Source organism: Phalacrocorax carbo, chromosome 4 (genome assembly GCF_963921805.1).
Source record: "Phalacrocorax carbo chromosome 4, bPhaCar2.1, whole genome shotgun sequence".
Classification (NCBI taxonomy): Eukaryota; Metazoa; Chordata; class Aves; order Suliformes; family Phalacrocoracidae; genus Phalacrocorax; species Phalacrocorax carbo.
The window spans coordinates 7,101,485-7,119,448 of record NC_087516.1 but is presented as its reverse complement, the minus strand read 5'-3'; the positions used below and the strand labels follow the sequence as shown (position 1 = coordinate 7,119,448).

Sequence of the window (17,964 nt, the reverse complement as noted above, 5' to 3'; positions counted from 1 at the left end):
ATATCAGTTTTGCTATATTCATGCCTACACAGATGAAAGAAATTGAATTTACAATCCAAGAAAACATTATCTGGTCAAAAAACCACTTGACTCCTTTTGGAGAGTGTCAGGCCTGTGTGTAGGCTGATATTTGTCACCTTGGGTTGCATCCTTTGCTGCACTCTGGCTGGGCCAACAGCTGATGGTATTTAGTACTCAGCCGTGGGATGAAAGTCCTCATTTTGAGCTCCACTTGTGTGTTGAGCAAGAAAAACAGTTCATTCCCATGGCTTTCACTTCAGGCTTACCTTCCAGCACCCAGCCCATACGTGTTGCATTAGTGGTTAAGGATTTTTCCCGTTTTGATCCTTCAGAACGGCACGTTGCAGCTGGAGGAGAACCTCGCCACAGCCTGTGCACATTGCAGCTAAGCAGCATGACTCACGCCAAAGCACTAGATGGGGCTACGCACCTGCTTCTCATTTCCAGTGCTTCTGCAAACGTGAAATGCCTCCCTGAGGCCCAGCTGGAATAAAAGCCCAAGATGCATTTACCGACCACAGGGAACTCTCCTTGGCACTGCTTTCATGGACCACTTCACCACATTTCCTTTTATACCACAGCATAAAATTCAGCATCTCTGATCTGTGAACCTCCAGACCTGCTGTCAGGCATGGGGACTTCTCTTTCGGTACCCAGATATCAAAAAATCATTGACATTTCTAATGCAGCCTGAGTGTGAGCCGTTATAGGTAATGGCTGGGACTGTCACTTTGCAGCAGCAGGTTCCAGCCCAGGATACCCACAATGCTTCCCTGAGCTGCAGAGCTACAAACCAACATTCATCCACCCACTTCCGAGCAGCAGCCAGACCCAGGGACAAGCTGGCACGCATTACTGGCCAGTGACATGAGGCACAGCTCATTTGCGAGGAAAAGTAGGCTTAGAAATCAAGCCCGATAAAACCAGACAGGAGAAATGGTCACAGGCTTCAGACCCTTGTGACCACACAGAGGAAAACCCCTTGGGTTTTGAGCTAAGCCATGACCTGTCCCAATTAACTGCCTCTATAAACAGGAAAGGACTTCCTTAAAAATAACCACAGACCTCTCCACCCAGCCATAAAGCTGAAAATGCTCACAGAAATCTCAATACTTGACTGCTAGAACAAAACAACCCTTCCTGCTTTTTGAAGATTTTGCATAAAAAAAGGCATGATACAACCAACTACAATAACCTGCAAACTTCTTTCCCTGACAGAGCATCACAGAGGGGTCATAAAACTTCCCCAGATCCACATCCTCATCTTTTCCTGCAGGTACAGCAATGCCAAGCCCTGAAAAATCACACCAGCTGCTTCTCATGAGCATCTGCTCTCCTCAGCAAAAAGAAGTTGGCCAAAAATTTTTACTGAGATATTTTGTGGTCTTTTATGTTACAATAGCACAAAAAGCCCAGGCACACAATGCTTTAGAGGGTCAGTCCTCACAGCTGCTGTCCTGCTCCAGAGGTGTTCCTAAAGCTGCACTCAGATGATGAAATGAGATGCGTGTATATTCCTGTCTTCTCCAGCCCACTGCCAAAGTACTGGTTTCATTCCCCTCCAGGCCTGCTTGTCCCACACCTCCTCTGCACCATATCCCTTGTTTCCCCAAGACCCTGTCTCGGGTTTCTCAGCTGCAGTCTCAACCCCACAGCAAATGCCTTTGCACCCCTTGGGCACAAACCATTCCCACCTGAACTTCTCCAGCTGGTCAGCCTCAAGAAGAGGCTAGAGAGACACCACAGCCCAGTGCAGCACATGGGAGTAGGCAAGGTGGTGGAGAAAGGAGTAAAACAGCATAAAAAACCCAAAACCTATTGATTTGCCCAAAATAAAGGAGGCAGAACCAAAAAGGGGTGCAAGGGAAAAAAATTATGAGCACCAATCCAGCTCTTGCAAAGGAAAAACTCCTTCGCAGCTTCTCTATCAGCTCCATCGGATCTCACAGCTGTGGTAGTGGGGGGAATAACTCGAGCTTCTGCAAGATGTGGGGGTTTTAAGCTGATATCAGGTCAAAACAGACTGGAGAAAGGGAGAAATTTGCAAGGAACCTTGTTTCTGCTTCCCTTTCAGGACTGGCTTATATACCAAAGGCCCAAGCTGGGGATCAAGCCTTCCTTGAGCTAGAGAATAATTACATTAGCTACAGCAGGAAAGCAAAGACCGCTGAGAAGGAAGCATGAAATGCTTAGCACTACAGCACCTGCTTGTATTTCTGGTTTTCTTTTGTCAGAAAGATGGGAAAAAAAAAAGGTTGTTTTTCTGCAACTCACTCATCGTGTTCCTGTTGACCCTTGGCAGCCCCTTCCAACAAGGAGCTCCAGCACTCAACCCCTGCTGAAGCCATCTGTGCCTCCTACCAAAGGCCAGTGCTCCTCACTTCCCATGCGGAGGGAGCTGGGGCGGCTGCACTGAACAGGAAAGCTTTGTTCTCCTCAAAGGCATGTGTAGGAGCTTGGAAACAAGTTGGGTTTGGCCCAGGCACAAGAGAGGCAGGCTGTGAAAACGAGTGAAAACGTTCAGCCCTGCTCATCTCTACAAGCATGAGCAGCTCAAATTAAAGTTCACAGGCTGGAAAATACAAGTGTTAACAAGAATTTCCATCAAGATTCAATGATAGGTTTTATTTGTCAAAGCACAGAGAGGTGATGCGCAAGTGCTTGGGCAAGAAGAAAAAGGTAAATCAGCTGAAACAGGCAGGTAGCTGAAGAGATTAATGAAATCTATGGGCCTTGCCTCTCCACTCCCCCGCCTTAAAACCCAGTCCTGGTAATTCCTAGCCTTGTGTATCAATATAAGCCACAGGAGTTGTCGTAGCCCAGGTGATTTAATGCCTGCCTCCTACCTTGACCATCAGAGCTGCCACCAATGATGTCATGACCTTACGAGAGTCAGTCACATGTGATAAATTTTGAACTCCAGCTTGTGAGCAACACATACCAGGTCCCCACCAAAAGAGCCCTTGCCATGCTTCAAGGAAGGTCATCTTAGTGTATTATTTTTAATAAAAAGTCTTGCTGCTTTTAGCACACAAGCGCAATAAGCTTCACGCAGAGAGGAGCAAGGCATAAAGATAGAGCTTGAGCAGGATTCCCTCAGGGCAGCGTACGGGTCCGTCACCAGCCATACACAGACCAGCACAGAGCTATGAGCCACTGCGGCTCCCTCCCAGGAACGGTGGGGAGGATTATGTATGTATAAAATATGGCAAGTTTTGGTCAAAGAGTAAGAGCATTCACCTTATGACACACCCCCGGTGGCTGGGGACATGCTGAAATGCAGACGCTCGCTACCCAGGTTTGTGATTCACACCACCGGTGGGCACGTGGGTGGGCGCTTCAGTCCCTGCTCACAGGGTTGTTCTAGGGAAAATAAAGAAAATAGCCACGGAGGCAGAGAACACATGAGACTGCTTGTAGGAAAAGCATTTTTTGCGTGCCTCTGAAAGGTGATTAGACATACAGGGCGTTTTAGGTGTGGTGTGACCAAGCTCCTCAGGGACTCGAGGGGTGGGTCGCCTACCTTATGAGACATGTGGCAAGGCCGATACCAAACTGCTCAAGCCTGTTGGGACCAGGATGTACCTACGTGTCATGGTTTAACCACAGCTGGCAACTAAGCACCACACAACTCCTTGTTCGCCTCCCCCCAGTGGGATGGGGGAGAGTATTGGAAGAGTAAAAGTTAGAAAACTCCTGGGTTGAGATCAAGACAGTTTAATGGGTAAAGCAAAAGCTGTGCATGTGAGCAAAATGAAACAAGGAATTCATTCCCTCCTTCCCACGGGCAGGCAGGGGCTCAGCCATCTCCAGGAAAGCAGGGCTCCATCACACATAACGGTGACTTGGGAAGACAAACGCCATCACTCCGAATGTCCCCCCCTTCCTTCTTCTTCCCCCAGCTCTATGTGCTGAGCGTGATGTCACATGGTGTGGGACATCCCTGGGGTCAGTTGGGGTCAGCTGTCCCAGCCGTGTCCCCTCCCAACTCCTTGTGCCCCCCCAGCCCCTCGCTGGTGGGGTGGGGTGAGGGGCAGAAAAGGCCTTGGCTCTGTGCAAGCCCTGCTCGGCAGGAACCAAAACATCCCTGAATTACCAACACTGCTTTCAGCAGAAATCCAAAACAGAGCCCCATACCAGCCACTGGGAAGAAAATTAACTCTACCCCAGCCAAAACCAGCACACCACATTTGTCTACAAACATAACTCCCAGGGCTTTGGGAACTGCTAGGTCAAGACCTGGGCTGCTGCGAGAAGATAAACATTTCCAGAGTTAGGTGGCTGCAGAACAAAGGAGTTGCATTTCACAGTGGGGCTCAGCTGTCCCTCTTCACACATCTTCATCCTTTAATTCATATTTGGATTTGGTCGTATGCCACTTCAGGCAATGATTTCCTCAACAGCACCCAGCTTTTCAGCAGTAGCATTTTAAAATATCATATTCTCCAGTTTTGCTGGAGTTGGTCATCATCTCAACCTCAACAGGCAGGATTTTGCTGGGCTTTTTGTTTATGACACAGGGCAAGGTTGTTCTTTCATGGGAAACAGCCTTCATTTTAGAAGACAACAACAAATGCTAGTTTGTCAACATGTATATCCTGCATTTATTTAATAATGCAAGGGCTCTGTGGAATACCATCACCTTAGGTACATTTGAAGTAAGGAAAGGCAAGAGCCTTCCCAGGCAACAGAAATTTCAGAGGGCAAGATGCAGGTGCTCATAAAAATCAGTATTTCTGTAAAACCTTGCTGCTGGCAGGCTGGACGATGAAAGTCACAGCATCGCATCTGTGCTAGTCTTAACAGAGGTGCACGAGCTCTTCCTTCATCTGCCCTCGGCGACAGGCAAAGAGATCATCGCCACACTGCGGCAGCTGCCTCCTCTGATCCCCTCCCATCTCCTGCGGGAGTGCCAACCGCAGCATGGGAGCTGAAGCTATCGGCACACTTCCGTGCATCTGCTGAAGAGGCTGAACTGCTCTTCGGCTCCTTATCAGCATCCCAACAAACGACCCTACATGCTGAATATCCAGTTCCAACGTCAACCAGTCACTGACCATGGTCCGCAAGCACCAGTTGTGGCACTTTCCCACTCTGCACCCAAGCAACTCCCCTCCTCCTGCAACTCTGGCACCTGTTCGTGGCATCACAAGAAACAAATCCGAACCTTACCCATGGTACATCTCCAAGGCGACAACAGTTTGTCTCCAGCTGGGTGCAAGACTTCTAAAACACTTGAAAATTGGCACCATAAAGTCACACTTGGCAATTCAAAGTTCCCATTTGTTTGAATAAATCAGATCTAGCCAAAATAAGTATGTCGTTCATCTCTTTCCCTACCCCCTGAGTGGTCATAAAAATCGGAACATACTGAAAGAATAAAAAAAGCTTCACAAATTATCTTCAGAACAGTTTCAGAATTGCTCAGTCCTAACAGAGAATTTCTACTTGTGTCACCTGAAAGGCTAAAGCATAACAGATAATGCAAGTAATGACCGCTCTGAATTCAAGGGAGGACAAAGCTGAAGTTATGTTCCCTGAGAGGAACCATGAAAAACCAAAACCAGCATCAGAACCGGACAGGCACATACATAACTGATAGCTCCTACACTGACAGTTCCAAAAAGAAATCCTGATGTGGAACACAAGGGCTTTATCACAGCTCCCAGATTCCTTGTTGACTTTTTAAACAAACATCATGAAGGCGTATCTACAAGGGATGATGCAGATTCTTTGCAGAGCATAAAATGTGGGACACAGCAGCACGGAGGCATATTCTCATCCCCATTAGTCAGTGCTGAGATGGATTCTCTCTTCCATGCCCAGAGAGATATAACTCTGCTGACAGGTCAAAAAAAAAAAAAAAGCCATAAATGAAAGGAGAAAGAGTCATCATCGGCCACTAACTGCCCTCTGCTTGAATGCCTGGGATTGCATCAAGACTTTCAACTGGACCAGTATGAAATGTAAAAGCCTTAATAAAGGAGGCAGAACAAATCACAAACTGTGAGACAGACACGTAAGTAGAAAGTGGTTTCATCAGTTTATTGCTTTTTGCAACCTGAACTTTGCTGCCATTTCACAGATGGCTGAGTCTGTGCAGGCGTATTCAATGCAGTACACACTACCACCAAGAAAACGCTTTATCACAAGCCACAAAACTGGTGAGAAAACAATCTAATCCTACATCAACATAATTTGAGAATTTGACAGTAAATACAGCATCTCCAAAAAGCTATTGGCATTTACGTTAATCAGCTGATTATTTTTAAGATACTGAGTAAAGCAAACTGGTGAGGGACCAAGTGCTCTGAACTTTTGGTGCATTCAGGATGTCCTCCCAACACATGCGTTCTGAAATCTTCCAAAGTTTCACTAATACCAAATGAAATTAAGGTTCTTTGTTTCCAGTTTAAATACCAGGCAAAAATAATTAGCACATTTAAATATATTAACTAAAAGACTATCTGTATAAAACTCTTCACACATGAAATATTTTTAAATTAAACAATATAAGAAAAACAGACTAGAAATTTATTGCTAGTACAAAATTAACATGTTTCACGGAGAAGTTAGATTAACATTATTGCTATAAACACAAACAGTGCCAGAGACAAGAATCTGTATTTCAATGTGTTCGCTATCCGAAACTGGCTTTGAAAGACATGTAGGTACACGGGACTTAGGAAAGATGAGGTCCACAAGTTTCTTTAGAGCTCTGCTGTAAGATCTGATGTCATTTTATTGCCTTTTAATATAACGGCCAGAATCAGTCTGCTACTCCTGTGTTCTAACATTATCATTCATTAGAACTTCTCTCCATGGGAGAAAGGAAAAAAAAAAAAAAAAAACAACCAAAAAAACAGGAAAGAAACACCACAAGACCCCAACCACCCTAACCTTGCTTTCCCGCCTTAGTAATTTGAAAATTCAAAACTACAACTACATTCAGTATCTTAGCCCATAAAAAGAAGTGGGAATGTTCACGATGTGGGAGTTCATAGCATGAACAGTGTTTCTAGGCCACCCTTTGATCAACTTGCTAACGAGCTTTCATTCCCAAAGAAAGCATTTTTCACATACTGTAGTCAGAGTAACAACACTACTCAGTGCAAACACAGTCATACCTACTACTCTACTAGTAACAAAATGAAAATGAACACCAAAACCTGCTCGCAGATCTGTACAGTCCAGTTTCTTTGCATCGCACTGATTTCCAGTCACAAGAACATATATTTATAGCTATTTTTTAAAAATTATGCTGCTTTCGGCAGTTATCTAGCTTGCTGCTAGATCATACTACTTTCTCAAAGTGATTTTCTTAACTTATGCACACTCACCCAATTGCTGACTTAAAAGCTGTTCTGGGAAAACCACCAACTCTACCTCTCCCTTCAATTGAACAGTCAACACTAGAGCTCGTTAGGGTTATCATCATTGTAAACTATTAAGGTTACGATATCTGTATTTAATTACTAAAGGAACATAAAGTAAACCAATGGAAATTTTAGCTTAGTCATAGATTCTATTATTGCTAAATGGAAAGTTTATACAAACTAGTGTTTTATAGAACTGGCAATTCTCAAGTCACTCAAAAAAAAAAAAAAAGGTGGGGGGGAGATTTTGTATTAATGCCACTTCTTTAGTTGGGGTAGCTGAACTCTGCTGCAAATCAATTAGTTAGAAACATTCTTCTGGGTATTGAGGAATGGAAATGAGAAAAGATCTGATTTAGGTGCAAGTCTCCTGCTGGCTAAATCATCTTATAGCGTGCACTCAGCCCAAACGTGCCTCATGATAAAGCAGGATTCTAACCCAATACATTAATGCATCAATGATTTTAATATCAACCATGAACGCCAAAGTACTTACTACTCAGTTGTTGCCACGACAGTTCTTTTTCCTTCACCTTCACTCCCACATTCCTCCTCCACCCCCAACAAATATTAGTACAAAACCAAAGGAATATAAGTATTTCATGGGGAAACACAATGCTCAAGCTGTAAGAAATGAAAGACTTGAGAAGCATACGTCTTTCTTTCCATGGCATCCATGAAAAGGAGTCATACACCAAGAACTAGATCGACAAGGACAGTAGTTCAGTGGAAAACAACTCTTGTATGCAGTTAGACAACTCAGGCTAGTGTTGTGCATACCATATACATCTGAAAACAAAAACTCTGCTTTTCTTCAGACAACTTAAAACATTAAATATTTTCAATGGATCTCTTTCAACTCCACATTGTATTTACATAGTTATCCAAAAAAATGTGCAAAGTAAAATCTGACTTAAAAATAAAATTAAAAGTCCAACAAATTGAACTTGACGTTAAAAAAGGCAGCAGAGAATCTACGTCCATTCTACACACACTGCAAAGAACTACTTAAGACAGTGAGAAGGTTGTTCCAGCTGAACCTCTGGAAATTTAACAAATCCAAACCACGACGCACTTCAATCACTAGCTGTCTTCTCCGCAGAACTCACAATGTATCCCACCGGTGAGGTCTTTGACAACTTTTTCTTTGATCAGTTTTTGCAGGAATTTAGTCTCGCTTGTCACATTGTGCATAGTTTGTCCGTTCATGGCAGCCATGCACAGGTTGTTGTAATAGTGCAAAGGTGTGCTGGGCTGATCGAGGTCATATCCAAATCCTGCTAAGCTCACTTCATCACATAAATGGGTGGCCAGAACGACTGCTGTGACCCCAATTGTAGGTACGTTCTGAAAAGGGGGAGAGAGAATCCTGCTGAATTCAAATATATTCTCCTTTGCCAGTTTTATAAACACTTTACAAAATTTAATGGCTTTGTCTATTCCTTCTCCTCACTTAAACGGAAATCAATTAAACATTTACAACCATTTACAACTGAAACTAAAACTAAATTAAATGATCAAGTAAAACTAAAAACTTCAGAGCCAAATACTAACACAACTTGAGTATTTGCCTGTCAACTCTCAATTTTTTTCTGCAAAGGCAAGACGCCCTATTACTGTGTAGTTAAACTACAAGTGAACCCTTGCTCCAAACACTCAAACAACTCCTGAGAGGCAGTTAAACTTGACATTTCTTAATGTACACTTAACTTCAGTCCTGAACAACAGTCTCTCTAATGGTATTCTTCACGATATGACTTTTCACTGAATCACCCATGAAGAAGTAGGTTATACTATGATACAAGTAAAAGATATGCAGCTTGGTATGTTACATTATTTTTATAAATAAACGTGAGGAGATCCTTCAAACATTTGTGCAATAACACTACCATTAAATGCTTTCACACAAAAGGTAACAAGATGATGGTTATTCAGTATTTTTCGTAGTTTCGTAGAACTAGTGACATCCAATTTCTCAAACAAATAATTTAAATAACAAAAATTCAGTGTATAATTACACTGGGCGATTCATCGCTCCATGCTGTTGCAGGAGGAAGGACATAGGGGGAGGATATACCCATCAGTTGCTATCAAACACGTTGGCATACGTAGCAATTCCAAAAGCTGGAAGGTTGCTTTACACGGGCCTGGTGTCCACACTCTCTCTGCCATCCCTGCAGCTAGAGACACACCTGTCTATACTGATCACTGCTTTGACTTAACAGGGCTGCTCTTAACATACATCAAATGCGTGTTTTGAATATTTAACACCAGTCATAACGATGTGTGAGTGAACACACTGTACTGGAATTAATTTACGTTTCACTGCATCCGAATGCTTTATAAAACAAGCCAGTTCACGTCAGCATGCCAGGCATAATACCTCATCTAAAAAGGTGAGCTGAAATCCTATTTTGATTTTACACAAGAAAATACAAGAGTTTTTTCAAAGCACATGAATTTCCCTATTAATTGAGACCAGCTCTGAAACTGTACAGAGAAACTATATTGAAGGAAGAGCCCAAAACCTTTTCCAGTTCCTTATTTTACTTTGTATTTTAGCCTCCTTCTCCTAAAATGAAAATTCTTACCTTATCCCAACCCCAGAATTTTGATCGAGGTTCAGGGAACTGTAAAATGTCCAAAGCTGTCTCTTTGATGATGACTGGATTCAGAATCCGAAACTGCTTTGATGTAAAAGGAATTTTCTCAGCAACTTCTTTCCAAAAGAAAAGTCGCATCCACAGAGGCTAAGAGAAAGAAAAAGTAGATTGGCAAAGGCAAACTCTGAGACTGCAAAGCGTATGGCAGACAGTACACAAGTTAGAATCCATCAGCAATGCTGAGACATTCAGGAAACAGTCTGTAGCTAAGGTGGGTTCAAGAATACCAGTGTACAGCTCAAGTGAGTGACCCAAAAGAGGAAAAGGTTTCGAAGTATTTGGAATTGCAGAGAGGATTAGCAGGGGGAAAAGTGGTTTATCCTGAATATTTGACTGCACTTTGTGTTTAATCAGTCAACATATCCACCAGAATCCACATGGTTTCACCACAACCAAGCAGGCAGCAGTATTTAAAGAAACGGGAAAGGGAATCGCAGTTTTCCACAAACATTAACTGGGCATTCTGAAACAAGCCCTGGATTTAAAACAGTTTTGCCCAGGCTTTGAAGCGAACAGCTGTTGTTTGATATCATCCACCTAGTGATAAATGTAACACTTCAGAAGAGGATTTACACAAGACTCAGCAAGCCAGATTCTGATCTCATGCCACTCACAGTCAATTACCTGCATGCTAAAGTAAATAACAATACTAAATCAGGTTCATTTGACAAATCTTTCCATATAAAGCATAACACTAAGCAAATGATAAAACTAATATAGCTGCAACATAGACCTGTATTTTTCAAACATGCTTATTACTGCCCTAACATACAACTCTACAGCAGCTTAAACTGACCCGGTTTAGGTTGCCATGGTCCTGTGTTCCCACCCATACTCTGAGCAAGTTTACTAAAGCAGCAATGCCTTCACAGAGAGCTGACCCAACTGAAAGCCCTGTATTTGAAACAAGTATGTTTTCAGTTCACAGAATCACAGAGTGATTGAGGTTGGAAGGGACCTCTGGAGGTCGAGTGGTCAAGCAGGGACACCTAGAGCCAGCTGGCCAGGACCACGTCCAGATGACTTTTGAATATCTCCAAGGATGGAGACTCCACAACCTCCCTGGGCAACCTGTGCCAGTGCTCGGCCACCCTCACAGTCAAAATATGTTTCCTGATGTTCAGAGGGCCCCTCCTGTGTTTCAGTTTGTGCCCATTGCCTCTGATGCTGTCACTGGGCACTACTGAAAAGAGCCTGGCTCCATCCTCTTTGCACCCTCCCCTCAGGCATTTATAGACATGAATAGGATTTCTCCCTGAGCCTTCTCTAGGTTAAACAGTCCCATCTCCCTCAGCCTTTCCTCGCAGGAGAGATCCTCCAGTCCCTTAAGCATCTTCATGGGCCTTTGGTGGACTCTCTTCAGTATGTCCATTCCCAGATCAGTTCCCAAAACTGGCTCTCTGCACCAGCAAAAACACCAGAGCAAGGACGAAGGTGAGAATGAGCAGATCTGCTCCTAAGCCATGCGAAGCAAGAAAAAGTACTCTTTTCATAAAGCACATACTTCAGCCTTGTAACTCACTAACAGAGGATGCTGCGGATGCCAAAAACCAATCACTCTTTCAATCCTTCCAAAACAAATTTTAATACAGAGAGCCATCCTTGTACTAGTCATTCTTCAAAACCAAACCTTAAAACATTAAATAGTTCTTACATTTGCAAAAATTTATACATTCAGGAATATCTCCCCTCTACAAAGCATATTCAGATTATTCAAAACAAGGCAATAACCCTGCACACACTCTCTCAAGTAGTGGATAGTCATGGTCAATATTAAACAGACTGTCCATATGCTCTTATGTCGTAAAAATCACAGAACTAAGAAGGGAACGTGGCGTACCTAAACTAGTATGTATCAAATTGTTAAAAAAAACTTGTCAGGCTTTCTCCTGAATCCGTCTCAATAATTTAGACCACTTGTATTCAATCTGTGGTCAGAGAAACCTAGCTTCTGGTTTTCAACTTGGAGAATTTATTTGCCCGCAAATTGAAAGAGGTGAAAACCACCAGTTTAAAGAGCATTTGGAAACATAGAACCCTACTATCGGTTCCTTAGTAATCTCTACACTTCTTTAAATATTCAGTGAGAAATAAACAACCTCTTAATTTTGGAACCAGAGGCAAATGTGAAGTAACAACTGCAATGCTTCAGTTACACATTAACTGCAGGTACGCCTATTGTAGCAGCACAGGCTTGGCTGTTAAAAAAAAAAAAAAAAAAAAAAAAAAGGACTAGCATCCAGAAATCTCATTTCTGTTTCAAGCTCTGCAGACCTGAACAAGTCCCTTAAGCCTAATGGGAAATGAATTCCACTTTAGTAGACACTCGATATGTCATGTAGCTTGTAGCAAACCGCCAATATCTGCAGAAAAAAAAGTGTTATTGCCTGCCAGCACAGGGCTTCAGCATGAATGATGAATGCTGGTACCAACTGTAACTAGGAGGCATAGCTAAAAAAAACCTGCAAAGTTAAATAAAAGATCCTTAGTATAATAAAACAGGAATAACAGATCAGCAGCTTCTTAAGCATTAGAAAAAACAAACACAAATCACAGGTACATAACACTACCGCATTACATACCAAGGTTTCATTTTTTACCATTGCTTGAAGCCAATTGAAATCAACACTTTTAAATAAAACAGCCACAAACAAGCTAGCAGGAGGATACTCGTGTTCAGAAAGGGGGGCTCCTTCCGGGTAAGTCATCCGTATGGTAGTTTTGTTACCGACGTGATCTGTGTATCCTTGAACGGGTGCATCATTTAACCTAACAAAAAATAAAAAACAACCCACAGAGAGAAGCTGTATTTAATAATCATGAGTTACAATCTCATCACAGCATCAGACACTAAGCAAAGAACTTGCATTTGGCCCACAGATTTTTAACAGAGCAGAATACAGCGTTTTCCCAGTATCTCCATGTTCCTCGCCTCACACACTCATCCACCCGTTATCTTTGAGAGGAAGCCAATTCTATTTCTAGATTTACTGGCCCAAGCGCAAAACTTCAAAAAGAAAAGCTTGAATAGAAAAGTAAGTTAAAACAGCACTGCAGAATTTCATGTTCATTGTCTTGTGTCAGCTCAGAGAGGCTTAAAAGAGGAAGGGAAAGAAAACACACAGCAAGTTGCCTGCATTATCTTTTTTTCTATACATTTACATATACACACACACAGGAGTATTACATACAGAAAGGCATTCAAATTATCCCTTCAATGCAATGTAATGCATCCTGTGGGTTTACATCATTCCAGCTCACCAAAAACTTCAGATGCTAGGACACTGCTGACACGAACACCATCATCCGGCTCCATCAGTTCTGCAGAACAGTACAAGTCCCGCAAACTTTTCCATATTAACAGAAAAGTCACCTTCACAGTGCCAGCCCTAATTTCAGGGAACAGTTAATGCAAGTTCTCTGCCCCTCCACAAACTAACAGGTTTGTTTACCTTTGTATAAGGGATATGGACTCACTGTATCAAGTCTTCCCTTTTTAAGAGGAGCAAGTCTTAGTTTACAAAGCAACTTGGGAAAATGCGTGTATTAAATTCAGTCATGACTTTAGATGATTCAAAACACAAAGAAGGAGAGTTCAAACAGTGATGTTCAGAAGACACGAATACAAAGCATGTGTTTAATTCAGAGATTAGAAAACACGGGTAATCGTAGAAAGCATGTGCTGATCTTGTAAAGATAAGGAAAGATAAGCGTGCTATACAGTGTGTAAACAAACCGTATACTGAAATGCCAATTAATTTTTATTGTGTTTGAAATAGCTATTATTAAAAAGAATTGTCAAATAAGCATCCCAATTAACCAAGGGAAGAAAGGCAGAGGTGACTCCTAAAGCCCACCTCTGAAAGCTTAAACATATGAATGGGTAAAAACAGGATTGTCTGCTTGTCTATCATTTCACTGGTTTCTATCCCATTTCTGCCCATGTTTGTTTGGGTTTTCTGTTACTGTTTTTGGTTTTGTTTTTGTTTTATCTGAAGTCCACAAATAATTACACTGAATTCCTGTCTTGCGAACATGACAATTTATTTTGCTCCTAAGACTTCAAATTCCATCAAGTCACAAGTAAATTTCTCAAAAGCACTTTCAGAAATAGTCTTATAAGTTGTGTAAATGTTGGAGATACTTTCCCCTTAAAAAACAAAGTCAGCTCATGAAGTAAAGTTGAAGTAGTTAGAATCCTTAAGTGGGAAATACTTACCTTATAACAATATCGAACTGATTCAGTAAGTGACCCAGCTCTGATCCATGAAGAATTCCACCACTGCCAACAACAACACAACGCTTACAGTGTTTTGACTTCAAATCTTCTGGTAAATCATGCTCAGGTAAGAGTTCAAGGAGATTTTTAAGCTTATCAAAGAACTTGTGAAATCCAAAAGGAGGCTCATATTTAAATAAAGCTTCATCTTCATTTATATTTTTTCTTACAAAGGGAGATATGTCAACGCTGTATTTCTCCGCAAATAACTTCCCCATTTCTTTCTTCACGTAAGAAGGCCGGCACTGTTCCTGCAGTGCAGTGCTGGCATACTGTTGTGCTCTCTAAAATAAAATGTACATGATTTCAGTCAGGAAAGCTACCTTCAGGAACATAAAGCCCTCTTAATGCAACCCACCAGCTGACCATCAGCAGTTTAGCAAAGACAGGGGTTTATAAAGAAAGCTTAAACATGGAAATGCAAGACATTTTAAAGCATTCACTCAAATGCAGACGCTAACCAGTGTGGGGTGAAAACCCGCAAGGAATGCCTCTCCATCCAAACACTTAAATCTGGATAGGAACTTTTCTGAAGAAGAAATTCAACTACTAAAAGAGGTAAGTGAAAATGAACTGTTTGAGAACCATTACTTACAAAACCAGACTAAAAATCTAGACATACTTCTACCCATCTAATTCAGCAGCAAGCCAGCAAGCGCAACTCTACTCTGCTGCTCAGCTGTGTGACCCAGGTTCTGCCTGCAGTAAGATTTTACCAGAGACACATCCACTGGGTGTAAGTTCTGTGAAATGCCAGGCTGGACTTGCTTACTAATGAAAACGAAGCAACGCTTCTTCCAGAAATATTGCTGAAGTGGTATTAGCTAATGACTAAAACACAACTTTAAAAGGAATGCAAGGTGGAGGTGTTTCAGGTCTTCTTTCAAAGCGTAGTCACAAAAATAAAAAACTACAGTTCCATATTCCATAAAAGATCAAGCTGTCAGATAAAACTACACATTGATCCATCTCATTAAAAAAAACCAACCAAAAGAACGGCACAAACCCAATAAACCATTCATGTACTTTCTTTAGAAATCTGTAGTGGCAAGCCAGTATCTGATGTAAGAAAGAAGAGAAATAGCAAAGATATTATTTTTATCAGTTAAAATAAAATCTTTTTGCACATTATCTTCCTCAATCCAACTCGGCTGATCTGTCATCCATGTAATAGAAAAAAAAAAAAACAAAAACCAACATGAGCAAGCACAGGGGTCTGAGGGCTAAGATTCAAATCTCATGCTAACTCAGTTCCCCTTCTGTACCATTAAGGAAAGAGAAGTGTGCATCTGGGTGCAAAAGGAGGGAAGTTGTGCTGCCTTTTTGTTTTTTTTTTTTAAAAAAAAGATTGTTCTACAGAACTGCCTCTGCCACCGTTACAAAGATCTCTGCAAGTCTGGGCATAAACACCACACTTCCTCCTGAGCAAAGCGCATCTGAGCAACTTCATGCTGTACTATGCCATCAAAGGTCATTGCCTCTTCGGAATAGCTTCATTTTTAGGGCTGACAGTTGTACATCCTGTCAGTAAAAGTTAATGCAAATCACTCAACCACTGCCCCAAACAGTTTGCAATCAGCTACTACCTAACTAGACAAACTGCAATGCTATTTCCTCATCCTGCATCTAATACAAACAAAATGAATCATGAGACAGCAACAAACACAGTTCATGCAGTCTTTAGGTTTGCTTGGCTTAAGGTGGTGATTGTTTGGAAGCAAGAATATGTTACTGAGAAAAGAAATAAGTCAAATAAGAAGGGGAGGCAAAGAGGCTCAGAAGGGGAAAAACATGCACAGAAGGAGGTGGGAGATGGGGGACGATGCGCATGCAGTGATGCTCAGATGAAACTACCGTAAATCAGGGCTTCTGCTATAAGCTGTGTCTTAGGACTGAGACATTCAAAGACAGAAATGTAACAACTCTAAGCCAAGGTGTACTGTTATAAAGAGCAAACAAGTTAAATAGCAACAGCAGAGAAATGTCAGCAAGAATTAAGAGAAAGCTTTATTGGCATCTGTTACACCAGCTTAAAAGCCACACAAAAATTGCAGTTGAAGTAGCTGCTACCTTAAACAAATAAATGAAGCAAGAGCTGCACCCTCCTGCACATTTACCCTGTGATTCCAGAAACATCTGAGCAACTACAAGGCAAAGCAGACTGGGCGCTGGCTTAGGTAAAATAAACCCCTGGTTTAATGTGTTGAGTTTGAGGCTTTTTTTTTCTGTTGTTGTTTTTTTTTTTTTAAATATGTTACTTATCATTTGCATCAATTTTCTGATCACCACTGTCACCTGCACTGACACTTGTATGATGACACGTCCGCTTCAAATGCTATTTTTAACAGTCACAGTTATCTTGTTTTACCTCTAAAAATCCAGTTACTCTATGCACTTCTGTTGTTGCTCCACAAGAACAAAAACCATGAGTTCTATGGCATGAAATGAAGCAAAATATATTTTTGCTCACAGGATAATTTCAGCTTTCTAGTTCTTTGTTATAGACCCTTACAACTCTTATATTGTCAGTTAATAACTTCTTTTAAGCCAAGTAAAAAAAAAAAACTCAAAAAAAATACCAACCCTTACACGATCGAGGTCCACATACAGCATTTTTGTTCTGTCACATTCTTCAGGGCCAAAATGTAATTTGAGGATATAAAGGAAGCAGCCTCCAACGACAAACACTGCGAAAAGTCTAAAAACATACAAGAGGGTGTAGGAAGTCATCTTTTTTCCCAGCAATCCATTAATTGTTAAATGAATATTTTTAAACAAATTTAAGGCAGATCAAGAACTTCAGGTGAATACTTGCATTTCATTCAAACCATGAAAAACTATTGCTTTGTTTACTGCAAGTCTCTCACAACTCTTCAGAGCTATCTGCAGAAACGTACAAACATATATAGATGCTTTGATAAGGAAAATGTTACATATTGACACTCTGATTTATGCAGTTCTATGCCTGCATCATATACTTCAAAAGCATCTCCAATGGGTCAAACAGCTCTCCTCACAAAGAAACCAAAAGTGACTTCTGTTTTCCTGCTTTAAAGGGCAACTTTATTCTGAAATATGTATTTTCGTGCAAGTTAAAAAAGGGCTGGAACTTCAAACTGCAAGATTTTGGAACAATGGCCATCACCCACAAGCAAAACTTTCAACTCATTGGCAGGCTAGAATGCAGAATTTAGATGCTCGGGTTTATCTTAAGAAGCCTAATTTAATTCTTTACATCCAAAAAAATGCAGAAGAAAAAAACCCCAACTCTAAAATTGAGTAATATAGACTATCTGTATTTTTGATCTACTCATTTCTCATTCCTAAGGAACCATACCATTGATCTCCAACTACTCACTTGGCTCATTTCACGTCTAAACCAATTTGCAAAAATTGCATCATGATTTGGTTAGAGCTGTGGTTGCTGCTCAAGTATGTAGTTTGAGCTTTATTATTGATTTTCATTTCCCATGATTTCCTGAGGACTGAATATTTGTTTAAATGTCTTAAAAATATATACAATCTACTAAGTATGCAGTGCTTCTTGAAACTCTTTCAGATGAAGTTAATGCAGGTTTCCAAGACTTTTTTTTTTAAAATCTTGTACCATATGGGCTAACAGATG

The 17,964-nt window shown here is 41.3% G+C and overlaps 1 protein-coding gene across 7 annotated transcripts in view; it reads right to left on the bottom strand.

Moving 5' to 3' along the window:
• Positions 1–6,041: 6,041 nt before the first annotated feature.
• Positions 6,042–17,964, bottom strand: part of ST3GAL5 (ST3 beta-galactoside alpha-2,3-sialyltransferase 5) — a 34,120-nt gene continuing 22,197 nt past the window's right edge. For 5 of the 7 annotated variants that reach the window (XM_064448917.1, XM_064448925.1, XM_064448922.1 and 2 more), the window contains exons 3-7: positions 16,923–17,037; positions 14,280–14,623; positions 12,643–12,829; positions 9,989–10,147; positions 6,042–8,744 (exon numbers count right to left, since the gene is read on the bottom strand). In XM_064448917.1, coding sequence (XP_064304987.1) covers positions 8,481–8,744; positions 9,989–10,147; positions 12,643–12,829; positions 14,280–14,623; positions 16,923–17,037 — 1,069 coding nt within the window. In that variant the 3' untranslated portion in view covers positions 6,042–8,480. The remainder of the gene's footprint in view (positions 8,745–9,988; positions 10,148–12,642; positions 12,830–14,279; positions 14,624–16,922; positions 17,038–17,964) is intronic. The other 2 variants (XM_064448923.1, XM_064448924.1) reach the window with 2 other exon arrangements.